Raw genomic sequence first — 19,740 nt, forward strand, 5'->3', positions numbered from 1 at the left:
AAGTGTCTGTCGCTGAGTTCATCGGAATCTTGGCGTCACCAGTAAGCCAAACGGCAATTTCTCGCATACTGTTTTGGGAAAACAGACGATACGACGTACTAATCGCTTGCCGACTGCTTTTTGCCTACTATATAGTAAGCAAGGATGCCTTTTCGGATTCAGTATACCCGTGTAGGTGTGGACAAGGCCTCATTTAAAAAAGCTTAATACAAAGTACTAACGTCCCAATTTCCATCTGCGTTCTAATTGTCCAACAACATCCACCTGTTGCAAGTTGGAAAGGTAAATGAACAAGTCTAGAATAGCATTACGCCAATCATTAGAGGGGTGTAGCCTGATTTCCAGACTTATAAATGTTTATGCTGGCCTTCGAATGCTTCATGGAAACTGAAGTACAGCAATGATGGGGCTGTTTCAAGCCGCATTTGGTTTGGTACTGGTGCTTGCATTTGGCATGTCGGATGCACAATGGCGAGGAAGATCAGCTCAAACACAGAACCCTAGTACATTTAGGCCTTGGTCACAAATGCAAGTTCCTCAGCAGAGTGAAACCAGAATGCTTCCGTCTCCTCAAACCAACAACCCCATGCTTGTGCCACAGAGATTTCCTTCTCAGTTTTCAATGCAGACTCCTGGTGTTGTTGGTGGAAAGCCTGGTCAAGATCCTCTTGGTGTTCAGTCTAAACAGCTTTTGCAGGGTCCCATGGAAAAACTGACGTGGACTTTTCCAAGCCTACCTGAAGAACCTGTACAGCCAGAGATTCCTTTTGAGCTGCGGAACCCTTTGTCTCCCAATAGTGTAGGGGCGCAGTGTGGTGAGAATTCCGTGTATGTGGAAGTGATGGAGGACTTCTTTGGGACTGGACAACTACTAATGGCTTCAGGTTTTGCACTGGGAGGCTGTGGACCAACAGGGCAGGACAATAATGCTCGAGTGCTCCTCTTTGAATCAGAACTGCATGGATGTGGCAGCATGTTAACTGTGAGAAGACTGATCCTCTTCCCAAAAGTGATTTAGTTTTGAATAATTCTTTAGTAACACTCTTGTTTGTTTAGGTGACCGAAGATGAGCTTGTTTATACATTCTCCCTGGTCTATACTCCCCAAGAGTTTTCAAATGGTGTTCCTATTGTCCGGAGTAGTGGTGCTGTGGTCAGTATTGAGTGTCACTATCCAAGGTACGGTTCTGGGTTCAAGGTGGCTCTATTCTCATGCGTGTAGTAAAAATATATTGCGGTGACCAACCTTTTTCTATAATCTACAGAATGCATAATGTGAGCAGCAATGTCCTGGTGCCCACGTGGTTACCATATGCGGATACTAAGGTTGCAGAAGAGCGTTTGGTCTTCTCCCTCAAGCTTATGACTGGTATGTATTATGTAGGGTTTAATGTAGTTTCAACTCAATTTTGTAGACCTTATCAATTTTTTTTCCTTACAAGATGAGTGGCAGTTTGAGAGACCCTCAAACCAGTATTTCCTCGGTGACATTGTGAATATTGAGGCCTCTGTGAAGACGTTCAACCATGTACCTCTACGTGTGTTTGTGGACCGTTGCGTAGCCACTATGTCCCCTGACGTGAACTCCGCTCCCAGATACTCCTTCATTGAGAATAATGGGTAAGGCATGTACCCAGCTTATCCTAAAAGTATTCCATGGTGTTTAACTTCATTCTTCACCAGGTGCCTGGTTGACGCAAAGTTCACCGGCTCGAGCTCTCGCTACCTGCCTCGAACTCAAATTGATACGCTGCAATTTCAGCTGGAGGCTTTCCGGTTTCAGCAAGCGAACAGTGGGCTGGTATGTATTTGCTTTAGTTGAGTACATTCTAGTCCACTGTTTGGAAACCCGAACCCTGTTGTCTTTGCAGGTCTACATCACATGCATTTTGAAGGCGGTTCCTGTAGCCACTCCAACAAATTCTGAGCACAAGGCTTGCTCGTTCTCCTCTAATGGGTATGTTGCCCCCAAATGGCCTTCACTGGGTCTGTAGGATGACGTTTATCATTGAGGATGTGTCTTTGTTTGGCAGCTGGGTGTCTGTGGATGAATCTGATCAGGTGTGTGGCTGCTGTGACTCTACCTGTAGCAGCAGTAGTGCAAGCGATCAGGTTCTTGGAGGTATGTGTTAAAACACGGACTAACTAAAAGTGATTCTGATTATGGTCTTGGAAGTTTCTCACTACTTGTCTGTTCTCCATAGATCTAAGGTGGGAGCAAGCATCTATTGGGCCCCTGAATGTGAAGGAATTTGGCTTTGGTCGACTTTAATTTGAAATGGCCATGAGGACATGTGATGAATAAACCTTTTAAGTGATTTATACATGGTCTATAAGTGGTCGTCCTTCAGGAAGTCTTGCATATCTCATTTAGATGTTTGCCATTTTATTGTTCTAATTTGTCACTCAAAGCCCTTTTACCTTGGAAAGCGTGTACTTGTTACAGCACTCTTACTGATTTTTTGCTAGGTAATGGATGGTAGGTACAAAAGCTTGTACCTTCCCAAAAATAACATCCCTATACCCTGAGGTAAAATGGGTGAACAACGATTTAGAACTTCACACAAACTGAAAATTCTTCTCTAGATTAGGTTGAAGTGTTTTCTGAGGGTCAAGGATGTTTTAGGCTTGGCGCTGCAAAGACTCATGTAGCTTTAAAGAACTCCATGTTAATGATATGGCTTCTCTAGCAGTTACTGCAATGCATATGTGGCATGTGGTGTTTTAATTAAGCTACAGTCTTTCTTGAGTGACATTGCTGAAGCATGAACATTAATTCTTGCCCCTGTACACAATGTTTGATTTAGTATGCACATGCTATTAGATTTTGGCTTATCAATTTCCTTTTAGCAACGCAACTGACAACCTTCGCGTTAAACCCTTAACTGTATTGGACTGTTTATTCAGAGAATATCTTTAGGGGATAGTGATAGAACTTTTTGCCGCATATTCCAATGTCCGGTGACTTGAACCTCTACCTGCCAACTGATTTTTAGTAAAAACAGGCAGTTACTGTTACACAACACATTTTGGTGACCAGTGGCGGTTCTACATTGAATCACTCCCCGGGCGAGATCCGCTCTGGGTGCCCCCCCATCTACTCCCACCCATCCGAGAGAAAAAAAGCCATGTTTTACCATAACTATATAAGTGTAAGACGAACCTTATATTTCTCAATTGCACAAATCCTTCAACAGAACATTTTAAAAACACAATTCTGCACAAATCAGTATAAGTTATCAGAACTTAAATATACTCTATGTACATAAATGTTGCAACATATGTACATGATGTACATATGTATCATGATGTAACACGACCAGAGAACAACAACATTAAAATATTAAGAATAATATACAAATAAAATATAGAAAAAATATTCTAAATAGCACAAATCCTTCATCACACAAAAGCAAATCTAATTATTACACTATTGCACTAAGAACAGAAAACACAAACTAAAACCTGACCTTTCTGGCCTTCCTTAATGCAAAATCATCAATAATGTCATCATACGAAATCTGCCCCCTATTGAGTTATTGATACTGATGATAGGAAGGCCAGTGAGCTGTTCCTGAGACAGGGTTGACCTCAGGTATGACTTGATCAACTTTTGAAAAGCTCCTCTCTGCTTGAGCCACAGTGACTGGCAGAGTAAGTGTAATCCTGAGAGCAGTCCAAAAGTTGGGGTAGATCTCTGATAGATCCTTATCATGCATAAAAGTGATAAAATTCAAGGAGGCTGATGGTTTTTGATGGCTGACCAGTGACAGAGGATTCTCCAAAATACTTTAGAAGTGCCCATGAATTTGCAATTGAAATTGACATCAAAAGACAGTAGGCTACAGTATAACTCTTATGAATTGCAAATTTAAATAAACATGCCCTTACATGCCAAATGTCTGTCATGACTCATTAGACGCTTTATTAATCTAATCTAAGGGAGGAACAATTAGCTCCTTGGTTACTGCCTAAAATTATATTCTTTGTCACGCAACAGAGTTATAGCAAATGTTTGCCTTTGAACACATCCAGACATATGTTAATTTCGTTGGCTAATTACAGGGCCCAACATTAACCCCAATGATGGAAATAAATAATAACTTTACTTGTAACAGTTTTGTTGCAAAGCACAATCTTATGGTGAAATTAGATCTCGTGTTTGTTGAGTTAAGACCGAATTATTGTTGTATAAGCATCATAGCAAGAAGGCTAACAAACGTAAGAGTTAACGTTACCACCCATTAACATTAGCCCTTCATTGATGATGGATAACGTCACCGTAATCATACAGAGAGAACGTAGTTACATACCTTTATCTTTTGCTCCTTTCTCCGCTTCTACTTTGATTTTTTCTTATATTGGGCACCTGACGGCTTAAACCTTTTTCTCTCCATCGCTTTCATGTTTATCTGGCACTCGACAATCAAGACTAAACCACTTCACCTCCACATAATCGTTTTGGATTAACTTTTTTTATTAGCCATTTCACACACAATGCAGAAAAAAAACGTGGAAAAATAGGCCTGTGCTTTAAAATTATGAATGAAATGTGCGTTATTTAGAAGAAAGTCAAGGTGTGACTGATTTTAGCCCACTAAATGGGCCCCCCTCCTTGTCCGCTCCATTTGGGAGAGGTGAACTGTCCATCAGGGGATCAGCCCCTCCCCTTTACAGTTTTCACACAGCTTCTGCGCTTCTCAGCAAGCAGGGGCGGCGATTTGCCAATTCCCCACACAGACAGTTATATTATACATAATAGAAACCTGCTTTGCGGCGCGGATTATTTTTCTTTTTCAAGTGCTTGTGCCGCCCCCCACGTGTCGTGAAAATTTGCCTAAAACCGCCACTGTTGGTGACCCTGGACTACAAAACCAGTCCTATAGTGGCATTAGTCAACAATACATGGCAGGTGACAATTTTTCTTTTATGCCAAAAATCATTGGGATCTTCGGTAAAGATGCGTTCCATGAAGATATGTTCATGTCCTAGAGTAAGTGGATGTAGCAAAGTCACATAAAAAAATGGCCAGAAATGCACCTACAAACTTAGCTCTCTTCTACCTGCTCTCTGGGGCATTTTAGCTTTTGACCGTCATTACAGCGGAAAGCTGTTTCTTGCGAAACAAAAAAGAATGTTATTGAACAAATTTGTACTACAATTGTCCAGAAAAAAAATAAGATGCATGTTTTAAGGCGTGACTCCTAATTGAAGAATCCCAGAGGGTAAAGAGCATAGGTGTATTTTGCAGGTGGAAGGGTGGTAAATTTTGTCCCCACCAATTATTGAAAGAAATAAAAAATATGGAGTGTCCATTCACCGTGCTAGTAGCCCTCCTTGTAAGCAGATGCTATTTATGCTAACTCCGCCCATCAGTATCAGATTGGAATAGACAAAATGTAAGAAAAGCACACGAAAATTGACTGTTCAAATGGCGTGGAGCGTAAAGCATGTTACCAACATTTCGTCGTGGGTTCAGGACTGCTGTTTGTTGAACTTTTCCTCTATCACATATCAGATTGTAAAGGTATTTATTTTTAACAGAATGATAAAAAATATTTGAAAATGACTGCTCAAGTCGAGATGGCTGTGTGTTGATTTTTTTACATTCCTATAAAAGCTGTACACTTACTACTTTAGATTATAGCAAAGTGTCATTTCTTCAGTGTTGTCACACAAAAAGATATAATAAAATGTTTACATAAATGTGAGGGGTGTACTCACTTCTGTGATTTTATAAATTTTCAGAATACAGTAGAAGTGGAATTTTTCTTCTGGCACTCAGAAGTCTTGCAATGAGAAGTCTTGCAAATCGTTTCAAGTGAGCTGCTACACATGAAACTTAAAGCTGGGATTCATGCTGGAAGAAATGATGCATCCCATATCGCACCAATACAGGACGCAACTTGTCTCGTATTTTAGAGTAAATATTTTGCTGTTTTTAAGGTCCTACTTTGGTTTATGTAGTGTGCAACAACAAGATTACGTACATCCGTACGTCTAATAATATCCAGTTATTATTACCTCACTTCTTTTCTGACTCTCAATTGATTTGATTGGCGATTCATCTGTCTAATACCCTCCTTTCTGTCAGCCTACTCTGATCTGATTGGTCAAATGGTCTACTGCGTGCAGTGTCGGAAATGGCATGTAAGCGGGCATTACACAGAACAACGCAAATCTGACACGCTGACCCGGAACTGAAATAAGACTTTCAGTGATATGCTTTTTATTTATTTTTGTTGGTTTTTCACAAGGCAAAACAAATATACATTTATTGAGATTACCATCCATCCATCCATCAATTCTCTTCCGCTTCATCCGGGGCTGGGTCGCGGGGGCAGCAGTCTAAGCAGGGATGCCCAGACTTCCCTCTCCCTAGACACTTCCTCGAGCTCTTACGGGACAAACTTTGTGTTGAGAAAATGAAATCCTGAAGAGTAAAACAACATGGATGTTGTCACAGGGTGATGTACATTTGTCTGTGTCTGGAGATTTTCATTAATTGGCAAAAACATTTTAGACCATTTTGAACCAAAGTTTGGTTCTTGAAATGATAAGGCAGGCTTTTATTCATTATTTTTCTTATTGTTCAATTAAAAAAACAAAACCAACATTGTGTTAGTCTTTCTCTAAATCTATTCTGAATTCTGTGTCTCTGCTCCATTTTTGTTATTTTCCACAATGCCATAAAAACAAAAATCTGTGATTTGTTAATTCACTTGAACATTTATTTAACTGACAAAAATATTTTCAAAAGTTTTACTGACCAGTGTAATTATATATTGTAAATATAAAGACATTTAGAATTTTCAGGTCATTAAATCCTATTTTTTTTTCACCTATATTCTACAAATATACAGGACATTGAAGGAGATGACATCCAGAGAGACCTGCAGATATCCCCCATGGGCATATATGTCATCAACAAGGAGGGTGGAGAAATTGGAGCACATGGTGACATTGGTATTTATGTTGAAGGAGAAATCATTCTGGACAACATTGGATCTGTAGCCCAAGCATGTGCAATGATGCTGGGAGTCATCTATGTACTGACTTACCCCAAAGAGCTGAAATACTACAATGAATTCATTCAAAAAGTGCTGTTGAAAATGGATGGAGAAAGGCTTTCCCCTAAAGTCCGTGGACTAAAGAACAAAATCATTGCTGGACTGTAGGAGTTCTTCAGCGGCTCTTTTGAACGCCACTAAGCTGCGTTTTTAAATCTGGTTTGGAAGGCGATAGAAAACATTTAGTATGATGTAAAATGCAGCCCTAGAAGATGTTTCAAACTGAAAAGAAAGTGAGTAGTGGACTTTAATACACAGCCACTGGTGTGACCATTTAAAGCTGTCATTGGATTTTGTGGAATATTCACCTGAAATAAAAATCGCAATCCTGCATCTATCCACCTTATCCATCCACTACCGCCATATATGAGAAGTTTAGCGCTTTGAGATAAACAGTTGGTGACATCTGCACCATTAAAGCATTGACTAAGAAGAGTAAACAATGAGATGACGTCATTGAAAGAGCTCCCGTCAAAGTTCAAACGATGGAGAACCATGTGGAAAACATGGAATTATGACATTACTTTATAGTTTCATGTAGTAATGTTACAGCCTTCTCATTGTTCGACACAGATGTGTTTTCATTTTAACCTATTTTTATCATTCTCAGAGGAGCTTAAGCTTCACTGGACATTTAAGTCACATATTTCATTTTATTCTGTAAGTCTGTCTTCATATTTATAAACCAACTAACATTAGTTATATTAAGATGTTTTCTCTATTACAGTATTTTTTGAATGTATCTGTTTGCAGTTTTTTGTGATTTCAGCATCAGGTCCTCATTGTTCGCTGTTGCAGCTGTGGAGGGTTCTGGTACTATAGTATTTTTTGTTCTGTATAGTACTAGTCTATTTTGTTATTTGTATATGTTGTGCTCTTGAAAATGGGTGGTTAAAGGCTTTCCTCCAAAGTTCTCCTGTATATACATATATGTATACAGCCACTCTTGTTAGGGAGAGTAAAAATCTCTTAGATCAGAAAAATAAAGTTGGAGTTGAAAATATTGGGTTTGATTTATGTGTCTGAATATCAATGAAAGTAAGAGATAAAAAAACCATTGGATTAAATTTGATTTAAGTATGTAAAAATTAAACCATTAAATTGATATGGTTGCACAATTTTTAGTGTACGGAACAAAAAACAAATAAATTCTACTCAAAATAGTTTAGCTGAAATTATGAATATAATTAAACTGAAATTACTGAACGAGATAAGTAAAACCAATTTATAAAATATAAGTACAATCCACTTATGAAATATAAGTACACTCAACTTAAAAAATATATCTGGGTTTTAGATAAATCTATTTCGCGCAACCCCTTGACATAAAAAATGATGTAAAGTCAACATAACATTTTTTTCAGTGCACCATCTATTTTTATACAACTTTTTCTGTAAATGATATTTCATTCTGCTGTATATAGCTTATACCTTGTACCATACAATAGTCTATTCTTATTTTTTACTTGTAAATATTTATTTGGGATACAAATATGACACATTTGCAGTTTTGATTGGATAGATATAGATTCATATACACTTCATCAAACGGTCTTTGTGTTCTACGTTTTTTTAAGATTCGCCCTACGAGGAGTGAGTAATCCGCCGCTTCATATAATTCAGATCGTGCTGCGAACTGAACAAATCACTGATTCTTGAACAGATCAAACGGTTTTGCCCATTGTTCAATTAACACTTTCAAAAGAATCGACTCAAAAGAATTAGTCACTCGGGACTACCCGGAAAAAGAAACGAAAACCTTGAAATAAACAACGCATTTTATAATGCATGAAGGAACGAGGGAACGTCACGCAGTTTAACGAAGTAAAAGTGCAGAATTTCTAAAAGAAATATACTCAAGAATAAAAGTACCCACTTTTAATTTGACTCCAAAGCGGGCGTAACAGCCAATCTCATATTAATGTTGAGTACCTATATAGTAGTATTGCAAACTTCGTATCTTCAAAGAGTATTAAATTTGATCACATTTATAAAAGATAGAGCTTTGAGATTGTTCCGAAAACATAGAGCGCGTGCGAGAGAGAGGGGTAGGCTGAACCAAAGCACATGCGCTTCCAATTGTAAACAAAACATACATCAGTTTCACTCTCCACAATCGGCATGTCCGGATTCTTTTAGCACTGGGGTGGGTCCATATATCGGTTTCAAAATTCCTCCAAATCTAGCGTTATATCCACAGTTTATTACATTCATCACCAAAATGCAGTGAACAAACACCTGAATTTCGCGAACGCATGCTCTCTCACTCTCCTGTTGCAAGTGAAAGTGATGTCTGCGCATGCTCCTCCTGTGGCCGTGTCGCATGCTCTTCCAGGAGAGTTGTCCAATAAGGGACCAAGTTATGAAACGGTTATTTCTTCACCTTAATGTTGGGCTCTACGTTTACCAACAAACGCAGCTCCAAAAATGCATTGAACAATTTCAATTACTCCATGTTTAGAAATTCCCCTAAAAACTCCACTTATCAAGTCTTCATTTTCAGTTCCAAGATAGCTTTCAAATGCCAAACATTTTTTTATTATCAGAGTTGTGTCACAGGGAATCAAGACAGTTAATGAATTTTGCGCCACATCTTTGGTCTGTACAGCTAAAAATCATCAGATATCAAGCGGTTTAAGAGCACATCTCTGAACGGTTAACCTGCTGTCGTTTCCTTTAAAACCAGCTCTTTTTATCTCAAGACACTTCAATTGTCCTCGGGGATAAAAAACTCCTGAAAATGCCACGGTGCAAACAAATGCTGACAACAGGTGTAGTGTAATAACTTTATTAAAATCAGCAATGAAATTTACATCGTGAAGAAAACACCTCCACTGGAAACCACGGTTTCTTCACTCCTATTTTCAGCAACAGCTCTCCCTGCAACACAAAAGCCATGTGAAACTGATGTCTTTTGACATCGTATACAAACCAAAGTTACACCTACTTTTCCTGGCACAGCTCTGCTCACAGGAACCAGAAGCAGGGTGGCACACCGCAGTACTACAGTGAATATAGATCTGTCCAACAAAGATCAGCTTTAGCAACAAATATAAAGAGGAAATTTAGAGGATACGAAAAAGGCTGTAGGAAATCATACAGTCTCCTGCAGAGGGGCCAGTGATGATGGATCGACAAACGTGAACATCTTCACAACAAAGCGCTTGTAGTGGGTTGGGAACTGGAGACCAGACGAACCAACTTCAGGAACCAGTGCCGTCAGGTAACGGTCATCCTGGTAAGGACAGCTAAACCAGAAGTGACAGTCAGGACTCGTTCACAGCACACTATCTGGACAAATGCTTGGGATCCTGCTCACCCATCAACTAGAAGATCCCACTGGGGTAGACTGAGAGGACTAGGAGCTGATGTCGCCCAACAGTGTCCCAAAATCAGGACAAGATTTGGGTCAGTCCTCTCCAAAATGCGCACCTCAACATACACAGGCTCTCGCAGGACCTTTGTGACTGGATACTCATCCTCACCGTAGTAGGACGTGTACGCCTCATCTCCTGAGAATGAACGCTTATTGTTACTGCCCAGCTAGAGATTGAGACCAGTGCTACAAATGTACCACTCCTCTTGTGAGAAGCATTTTTTTGAAGACGAGCACATCGTTACCTTCTGCACAGCCTTTAGTGACACATTGGCCATTTGCCAGTCTAAGCTCAACCCTGAGGGGTCCAGGAGCAGATACAGGTGGAGGTGGTGGAACAGTGTTGACCTCAACAGCCAGAGCTTCCACAGCAGTGGCAGAATATCTACACTGGAAGAGCAGTCTAGACAACAAACAAAGAGCTTCTTGCATACGTTCAAGAATTCACAGTACTGAGAGAAAACCCAGATGACCTACTCAAATTGACTGTCCCTTGTGATGGAGCCAAGATGTCCAATCCCCACTTCATAGGATGAAGTCATTCTGTTCTCATACACCACATAGCCATTTTCCTCCTGCAAGCAAAAACACGATTGACATCAAATCTATTGCAGACATCCAAATCATCGAAAGCAAACTCACAGTCATGCTGGTGCCACAGTCAGTGACTGGAAACTGGTATATGGCAAATGAAGGCGTGGAACCAACAGGACCACAAGATGCTTCACTTCCACCCAGCAAACGGACCGTGTCCAGACTCAGACGAGGCAGAGTAACATCTCTAGCCACCACCAGCACAAACTGACCATCTCTTATACACTGGACAGTCACTGTAACGATAGACAGAGGAAGTTATCAGGTAATCAGCTTGGAAAGAAACTGGTTTCACACCCCTACCTGACATTCCATAATAACACTGCAATCCATTAAAGCAGCAGTTTATAGCTTCACACTCTGCACCACTGATACCAGGTTGTCCACACTGGATCTGCTCATAATCAGCTACAGCACACTTGTCAAGAGGTTCTGACTGCACCACTGGCTTCTGAAGTGGAAACTTCAGAGAAAACTGTTGTTCAGTTTGCTGGAAGACTGGAGATTGAGGCTCCTGGGGAATATTACCGAACTGTGGCACAGCATGACCAAACACACAAAACCATGCGCAAAAAGCCACAAGACAACCAATCCCTGTACTTCCCGCCATCTTGCCACAAGTAGACACTCTAAGAGTCTTGTGTTCAGTCTTATATACTCTTTAAACCCTCAGTCAGAATTTGCAGCGCCCCCTTGATCAATTTACAATGATTGTTCTCCAGACCTGCTGGAAGCTACATACAGGGTAAATTCTGTTCACTCTCAAGATTTTATATGATCGTGTTTGGACCAATCTCTACCAAGCTAGTGAAAATAAAGCGTACTTTCAGAAATGAAAAGTTCTCAACATTTGTTTGCTTTTAAGTTTTCACAAAGTTCAAGTTTCTCAAAGTGGTGAGGAGGGCCCCACTGGTGGTGAATAGACACATGACAGGTGGGGCGCGACAAACGTGAGGAAATTGGGTCATTTTGATTAATTCCTTTATTTATTGACCATACTTCGAAACAAAACAAGGACACATTCAAATGAAAGCCTTCCTTAAAACAGACTGCGAAGAAAATGTAACATGGAACCATAGTAGCATTCGAAATGATTTCACGTCGAAATGTTAATTGAAGGGGCACAAAAACTTTAAGGTGGAGAGGCAGCAGGCGGTAGCAGGTATAAAAGTTAGCAATTATTACGTTTTTGAAGAATGATTATGCCAATGGAATGTTTTTGTAACAGAAAATTGCTTATTATTCTTTTGTCTGTATTCTGTCTATTGGTTGATGTCTCTCACGTAGATACGTTGCTCTAATATTCCTACTATTGACGTATTAATAAAACCTGAGGAAATCTCTTCCGTGGTGTTTTTATTTTGTGCCTAGTATGTTTCAAAATGAACATTATCCAAATGTTATTCGACCACGCTTTACATTTCACCTTCTCATCATCTTTTTTTTCTTCCCTTGTCCCTAAAACCGCACCATTTAAAAATGTCTCTTTATTTTTCGTTTCGATAAATGAGTAATTTAATTTTAGTAATCGATTGGTTTGGGGCTTATTTGTTTTTTGTAATTATTCGTTTATGAAAGGTGATAAGAAAGTTGAATTGAGCCAAACCCGTGTCCGTTAAAACCACCTCATTAAAATGATCTTGTGAATAATTATCATGAATTTTGTTTATCTGTCAGTTAAAAAAAAACATTTTAGCAATAATATTTTAATGGCAAACATACATATAGAACACGAACGTAAATTAACTGCTGAAAGCTCAATATTAATGCTTTGAATTGAAAACAAAGCACATTATAAAACACGGTCAATTTAAGAACATATCAAGGTCAATGGTTATGTTACATTAGCTTTACAATAATTAACAACATGTTTAATTGTACATGAATGTCGGCTGAGACTGTTTTGCGGTCCTGTCTGGTATTCTGTTCCGTGGGCTCATGGGATATATTAATATAGAAGTGTCTGTCGCTGAGTTCATCGGAATCTGGGCGTCACCAGTAAGCCAAACGCGAATTTCTCGCATACTGTTTTGGGAATACAGACGATACGAAATACTAATCGTTTGCCGACTGCTTTTTGCCTACTATATAGTAAGCAAGGATGCCTTTTCGGATTCAGTATACCCGTGTAGGCGTGGACAAGGCCTCATTTAAAAAAGCTTAATACAAAGTACTAACGTCCCAATTTCCTTCTGCGTTCTAATTGTCCAACAACATCCACCTGTTGCAAGCTGGAAAGGTAAATGAACAAGTCTAGAATAGCATTACGCCAATCATTAGAGGGGTGGAGCCTGATTCCCAGATGTATAAATGTTTATGCTGGCCTTCGAATGCTTCATGGAAACTCAAGTACAGCAATGATGGGGCTGTTTCAAGCTGGATTTGGTTTGGTACTGGTGTTTGCATTTGGCATGTCGGATGCACAATGGCGAGGAAGATCAGCTCAAACACAGAACCCTACATTTAGGCCTTGGTCACAAATGCAAGTTCCTCAGCAGAGTGAAACCAGAATGCTTCAGTCTCCTCAAACCAACAACCCCATGCTTGTGCCACAGAGATTTCCTTCTCAGTTTTCAATGCAGACTCCTGGTGTTGTTGGTGGAAAGCCTGGTCAAGATCCTCTTGGTGTTCAGTCTAAACAGCTTTTGCAGGGTCCCATGGAAAAACTGGTGTGGACTTTTCCAAGCCTACCCGAAGAACCTGTACAGCCAGAGATTCCTTTTGAGCTGCGCAACCCTTTGTCTCCCAATAGTGTAGGGGCTCAGTGTGGTGAGAATTCCGTGTATGTGGAAGTGATGGAGGACTTCTTTGGGACTGGACAACTACTAATGGCTTCAGGTTTTGCACTGGGAGGCTGTGGACCAACAGGGCAGGACAATAATGCTCGAGTGCTCCTCTTTGAATCAGAACTGCATGGATGTGGCAGCATGTTAACTGTGAGAAGACTGATCCTCTTCCCAAAAGTGATTTAGTTTTGAATAATTCTTTAGTAACACTCTTGTTTGTTTAGGTGACCGAAGATGAGCTTGTTTATACATTCTCCCTGGTCTATATTCCCCAAGAGTTTTCAAATGGTGTTCCTATTGTCCGGAGTAGTGGTGCTGTGGTCAGTATTGAGTGTCACTATCCAAGGTACGGTTCTGGGTTCAAGGTGGCTCTATTCTCATGCGTGTAGTAAAAATATATTGCGGTGACCAACCTTTTTCTATAATCTACAGAATGCATAATGTGAGCAGCAATGTCCTGGTGCCCACGTGGTTACCATATGCAGATACTAAGGTTGCAGAAGAGCGTTTGGTCTTCTCCCTCAAGCTTATGACTGGTATGTATTATGTAGGGTTTAATGTAGTTTCAACTCAATTTTGTAGACCTTATCAATTTTTTTCCTTACAAGATGAGTGGCAGTTTGAGAGACCCTCAAACCAGTATTTCCTCGGTGACATTGTGAATATTGAGGCCTCTGTGAAGACGTTCAACCATGTACCTCTACGTGTGTTTGTGGACCGTTGCGTAGCCACTATGTCCCCTGACGTGAACTCCGCTCCCAGATACTCCTTCATTGAGAATAATGGGTAAGGCATGTACCCAGCTTATCCTAGAAGTATTCCATGGTGTTTAACTTCATTCTTCACCAGGTGCCTGGTTGACGCAAAGTTCACCGGCTCGAACTCTCGCTACCTGCCTCGAACTCAAATTGATAAGCTGCAATTTCAGCTGGAGGCTTTCCGGTTTCAGCAAGCGAACAGTGGGCTGGTATGTATTTGCTTTAGTTGAGTACATTCTAGTGCACTGTTTGGAAACCCAAACCCTGTTGTCTTTGCAGGTCTACATCACATGCATTTTGAAGGCGGTTCCTGTAGCCACTCCAACAAATTCTGAGCACAAGGCTTGCTCGTTCTCCTCTAATGGGTATGTTACCCCCAAATGGCCTTCACTGGGTCTGTAGGATGACGTTTATCATTGAGGATGTGTCTTTGTTTGGCAGGTGGGTGTCTGTGGATGAATCTGATCAGGTGTGTGGCTGCTGTGACTCTACCTGTAGCAGCAGTAGTGCAAGCGATCAGGTTCTTGGAGGTATGTGTTGAAACACGGACTAACTAAAAGTGATTCTGATTATGGTCTTGGAAGTTTCTCACTACTTGTCTGTTCTCCATAGATCTAAGGTGGGAGCAAGCATCTATTGGGCCCCTGAATGTGAAGGAATTTGGCTTTGGTCGACTTTAATTTGAAATGGCCATGAGGACATGTGATGAATAAACCTTTTAAGTGATTTATACATGGTCTATAAGTGGTCGTCCTTCAGGAAGTCTTGCATATCTCATTTAGATGTTTGCCATTTTATTGTTCTAATTTGTCACTCAAAGCCCTTTTACTTTGGAAAGCGTGTACTTGTTGCAGCACTCTTACTGATTTTTTTTGCTAGGTAATGGATGGTAGGTACAAAAAGCTTGTACCTTCCCAAAAATAACATCCCTATACCCTGAGGTAAAATGGGTGAACAACGATTTAGAACTTCACACAAACTGCAAATTCTTCTCTAGATTAGGTTGAAGTGTTTTCTGAGGGTCAAGGATGTTTTAGGCTTGGCGCTGCAAAGACTCATGTAGCTTGTAAAGAACTCAATGTTAATTAAATGGCTTCTCTAGCAGTTACTGCAATGCATATGTGGCATGTGGTGTTTTAATTAAGCTACAGTCTTTCTGGAGTGACATTGCTGAAGCATGAACATTAATTCTTGCCCCTCTACACAATGTTTGATTTAGTATGCACATGCTATTAGATTTAAGCTTATCAATTTCGTTTAAGCAACACAACTGACAACCTTCGCGTTAAATCCTTAACTGTATTGGAGTGTTTATTCAGAAAATATCTTTAGGGGATAGTGATAGAACTTTTTGCCGCATATTCCAATGTCCGGTGACTTGACCCTCTACCTGCCAACTGATTTTTTTTTTGTAAAAACAGGCAGTTACTGTTACACAACACATTTTGGTGACCCTGGACTACAAAACCAGTCCTATAGTGGCATTTGTCAACAATACATGGCAGGTGACAATTTTTCTTTTGTCAAAAATCATTGGGATCTTCGGTAAAGATGCGTTCCATGAAGATATGTTACCAACATGTCGTCGTGGGTTCCGGACTGGTTTTTGTTTAACTTTTCCCCTATCACATATCAGATTGTAAAGGTATTTATTTTTAACAGAATGATAAAAAATATTTGAAAATGACTGCTCAAGTCGAGATGGCAGTGTTGATTTTTTACACTCTTATAAAAGCTGTACACTTACTACTTTAGATTGTAGCAAAGTGTCATTTCTTCAGTGTTGTCACACAAAAAGATATAATAAAATGTTTTCATAAATGTGAGGGGTGTACTCACTTCTGTTATACATAAATATTCAGAATACAGTAGAAGTGGAATTTTTCTTCTGGCACTCAGAAGTCTTGCAAATCGTTTCAAGTGAGCTGCTACACATGAAATTTACAGCTGGAATTCATGCTGGAAGAAATGATGCATCCCATATCGCATCGATACAGGACGCAACTTGTCTCGTATTTTGGAGTAAATAATTTGTGATTTTTAAGGTCCTACTTTGGTTTATGTAGTGTGCAACAAAAAGATTACGTCCATCCGTACGTCTAATAATATCCAGTTATTATTACCTCACTTCTTTTTTGACTCTCAATTGATTTGATTGGCGATTCATCTGTCTAATACCCTCCTTTCTGTCAGCCTACTCTGATCTGATTGGTCAAATGGTCTACTGCATGCAGTGTCGCAAATGGCATGTAAGCGGGCATTACACAGATTGACGCAAATCTGACACGGAACTGAAATAAGAACAACAGACGACTCATTCAAAGTCAAAATAATAACTTTGTAATTTGTTCACTTTCGTATTTACAACTTGGCAGACAGCTTACATTCACACACAACAATTTACATTCACAGCAACAATTTACACTGTAAGAACATTGTAATAGTTCCTCTTTAAAAATGGAATACAGTAGAAACAAAAATACACTAATATTTACCACAAGAAACGGCAGAATAGCTCAAAACCAGCTGAAAGCAAATTAGATGCTCCGTCAGTGTTTCTCTTGTTTCACGCACATGTTGATGCCCCGCAGTCTCCAGGGTCTGATTCACAAAACATTCTTAAGACAGTTCTGCTTAACTGCCCTTTTTAAATTCTTAAATTTAAATTGAAAAAAAGTTAGGAATATTATTTATTCTTGAAAAAACTTCTTAAGACAGTTCTCACATGTTTTGATTGTTTACAAAGCATACAGTATGTCATGGTCTTGGTCTCTTCCTCCTTCCAACAGCAATTCTTATTTTCAATTATCGTATATAGTTATTTTTAAAGGAAAATTGCCTCTAGGTGGCGCTAGAGAAAGAGGTTTGGAGAAGGGAACATTCTAAAGAAAGTCTGGTGAAGATACTGTACAGTTCAAGCAGCCAAATATTTGCATTTCCTGGTTCATAAGAGCACAAAGAATATGATGTTTGTTTGTATGTGTAGTATGTGCTGTAACACATGCAAATCATGACGTTTGGTTTCTCAAGCACATGTAGAGTTGAGCTCAACCAGAGACTGAGTTGATATGTTCCATTCTTCATAATTCCAAGAAACCCATCAGAGGGCGGTTTAGGCCCTATGCAGTTTTGGGAATGCACCAAACCTTATCAGACGTTTATTTGACCATGAGACTTTGCTGGAGAGTGACCTGACCTTCCTTTCATTTCATCTTTGCCTGGAAGGGACATAAATAATTGCTGCAAGTATAGCAACATTAAACATGTGTTGTGTGTTTGTCACGTCATAGAAAAACATGTGTTAATAACCACTTCGCGAAATATGAATAAAAACCTAGAAAAAGTAAATAAAATAAGTTCATAATGAAATAAGTTTCAAAATCTTGAAAATATTGAGCTGTGTTCTCTGCTCTCAAACACAAGGGGCGTGTCTGTGTTCTGTGCAGAAACCATGGCCACTCGCCTGAGTCAGTCTGAGACCCCAGTATATAGTAAACAGGTGCTGGTCATATAATTAGAACATCATCAGAAAGTTGATTTATTTCACTAATTCCATTCAATGTTTACATTCATTCCAAACAGTCTGATATATTTCACGTATTTATTTCTTTTAATTTTGATGATTATAACTGACAACTAATGAAAACCCCAAATTCACTATCTTAGAAAATTTGAATATTACTTAAGACCAATACAAAGAAAGGATTTTTAGAAGTCTTGGCCAACTGAAAAGTATGAACATGTTTAGTATGAGCATGTACAGCACTCAATACTTAGATTGGTTGCTCCTTTTGCCTGAATTACTGCAGCAATCCGGCGTGGCATGGAATCAATCAGTCTGTGGCACTGCTTTTGTGTTACTTCACCTGTATACTTCACACTGTACATAAAGGAACAAAAAAACAATGAAAATTTCAGGGAATGAAATGTGTTTTTTTAAGTAAATGCATTAGGGACAAAGAGCAAAAAAGTCCTGAGGCCTTTTGATTTACATTACAAAATTGTTTTATATTTCATTTCGTTTTTAAATTGATTTACAAAGACTTTGGAGCATTTTTTTGTTCCACAGACCCCGTTTTAGTTTGAAAACTCGGTGGTTGCGTTTCTATGTAAATGGACGAAAACAGAGCCATGCAAGCGTGGATTCCCACATTCGCTTACTGATTGTGTCATTTATATCATTGTGTTTGCTTTCATGATTCTTTAAGCCCCATTCATATCCAATTACGTTACATGAAGGCAACAATGACCAGCCTTGCAAGAACCGTGTAAACAACAAACTGGCTTCTTTAACTTCAAGCTGTTCACGGATCGACACGGTGACATTACAGCAACACGAGAGAATCGAGAGCCGTATGCTTTTAAAAAGCTCACACAGTTTTGCTTAGTCGTCCGTCGATCGAATGAAATCAAACAAGCCTAATAACATTACCACATCTAATGTTATTCATGTGAAGACGTCCTTGCATTTCCTCGCCATCATGTAAGGGAACTGGTCGGTCGGTGACTAGTAACCAACTGTCCTTAACCATTGTGTACATTTGTTTGCGCATGCCCAGCGTGTCTGAATGATCATGTGACATGCGTTTCAGTAGCGTACTGTAAACGCTGATTTTTTCTAAAACACATGTGGATACGGCAGTATAAACGAGGATCAGTTTCATTTTATAAAGCCATTTTCAAACAACAATGAGCTAATGTAAACACCACCTTAACATTATGGCAAGAGAGAAAGAGAGAACACTTTCTCCTTATTTAATACCGTGCAAGTTAGCAGGGTACAAATTGATAGATCAAAGTTTTTGTTTGTTAGTTAGTTTATTAGTTACATAATAAATCTTAATTTGGTTGATGTATTTGTATTGTATAAATGGATTTTCAATAATGTCACGAGACAATGTTGTAAAGTTGTAATTTTCCACTGTGCTGGTATACAAATACAAAAATTTTGTCAGATAAAGTTACTGAACATCGAAACCCAGCTAAACTCATTGGTCAATTTATTCTATCATTACTTTATCTCCTCCCTGCTGTTTTATGCATCTGCCATGTGTGTAATCTTAAGACTCAGAGAGTTGCAAACTGATGAAGAGAGAAACATAATGATACCTAGCAAGAACTAGTCAATTGGACTCTAAACCCTTGTATCTAACGCAT

At 39.4% G+C, this 19,740-nt stretch overlaps 3 protein-coding genes across 3 annotated transcripts; 2 read left to right on the forward strand and 1 right to left on the reverse strand.

Moving 5' to 3' along the window:
* The first annotated feature begins 403 nt into the window (after window positions 1-403).
* LOC130408320 (zona pellucida sperm-binding protein 3-like) lies at window positions 404-2,271 on the forward strand. The gene is made up of 8 exons (XM_056731808.1): window positions 404-982; window positions 1,057-1,178; window positions 1,265-1,368; window positions 1,442-1,619; window positions 1,683-1,800; window positions 1,871-1,956; window positions 2,033-2,121; window positions 2,204-2,271. The coding sequence occupies exons 1-8, from the start codon at window positions 404-406 to the stop codon at window positions 2,269-2,271; spliced, it is 1,344 nt and encodes a 447-aa protein (XP_056587786.1).
* Window positions 2,272-9,878: 7,607 nt separating this feature from the next.
* Window positions 9,879-11,649, reverse strand: LOC130408321 (zona pellucida sperm-binding protein 4-like). Its single transcript, XM_056731809.1, has 8 exons — window positions 11,343-11,649; window positions 11,088-11,275; window positions 10,923-11,020; window positions 10,691-10,848; window positions 10,389-10,581; window positions 10,170-10,317; window positions 10,017-10,089; window positions 9,879-9,949 (listed from the first exon to the last, which is right to left on the reverse strand). The coding sequence occupies exons 1-8, from the start codon at window positions 11,647-11,649 to the stop codon at window positions 9,879-9,881; spliced, it is 1,236 nt and encodes a 411-aa protein (XP_056587787.1).
* A 1,750-nt stretch (window positions 11,650-13,399) lies between these two features.
* On the forward strand, window positions 13,400-15,263 carry LOC130408322 (zona pellucida sperm-binding protein 3-like). Its single transcript, XM_056731810.1, has 8 exons — window positions 13,400-13,975; window positions 14,050-14,171; window positions 14,258-14,361; window positions 14,434-14,611; window positions 14,675-14,792; window positions 14,863-14,948; window positions 15,025-15,113; window positions 15,196-15,263. Exons 1-8 carry the CDS (start codon window positions 13,400-13,402, stop codon window positions 15,261-15,263), a joined length of 1,341 nt encoding a protein of 446 aa, XP_056587788.1.
* Window positions 15,264-19,740: the final 4,477 nt, after the last annotated feature.

The sequence above is a fragment of the Triplophysa dalaica genome, chromosome 19 (genome assembly GCF_015846415.1).
Source record: "Triplophysa dalaica isolate WHDGS20190420 chromosome 19, ASM1584641v1, whole genome shotgun sequence".
NCBI lineage: Eukaryota > Metazoa > Chordata > Actinopteri > Cypriniformes > Nemacheilidae > Triplophysa > Triplophysa dalaica.

Bases quoted from the DNA above. Each gene is read 5' to 3' on its own strand.
- LOC130408321 (XM_056731809.1), bottom strand. From the start codon at position 11,649: ATGGCGGGAAGTACAGGGATTGGTTGTCTTGTGGCTTTTTGCGCATGG. The intron at 11,276-11,342 runs GTAGGGGTGTGA...CTATCGTTACAG, and splicing joins GTGTTATTATGGAATGTCAG to TGACTGTCCAGTGTATAAGA. The intron at 10,849-10,922 runs GTAGGTCATCTG...TTTGTTGTCTAG, and splicing joins ACAAGGGACAGTCAATTTGA to ACTGCTCTTCCAGTGTAGAT.
- LOC130408322 (XM_056731810.1), top strand. From the start codon at position 13,400: ATGGGGCTGTTTCAAGCTGGATTTGGTTTGGTACTGGTGTTTGCATTT. The intron at 14,612-14,674 runs GTAAGGCATGTA...ATTCTTCACCAG, and splicing joins TCCTTCATTGAGAATAATGG to GTGCCTGGTTGACGCAAAGT. The intron at 15,114-15,195 runs GTATGTGTTGAA...TGTTCTCCATAG, and splicing joins AAGCGATCAGGTTCTTGGAG to ATCTAAGGTGGGAGCAAGCA.
- LOC130408320 (XM_056731808.1), top strand. From the start codon at position 404: ATGGGGCTGTTTCAAGCCGCATTTGGTTTGGTACTGGTGCTTGCATTT. The intron at 1,620-1,682 runs GTAAGGCATGTA...ATTCTTCACCAG, and splicing joins TCCTTCATTGAGAATAATGG to GTGCCTGGTTGACGCAAAGT. The intron at 1,957-2,032 runs GTATGTTGCCCC...TTTGTTTGGCAG, and splicing joins TGCTCGTTCTCCTCTAATGG to CTGGGTGTCTGTGGATGAAT.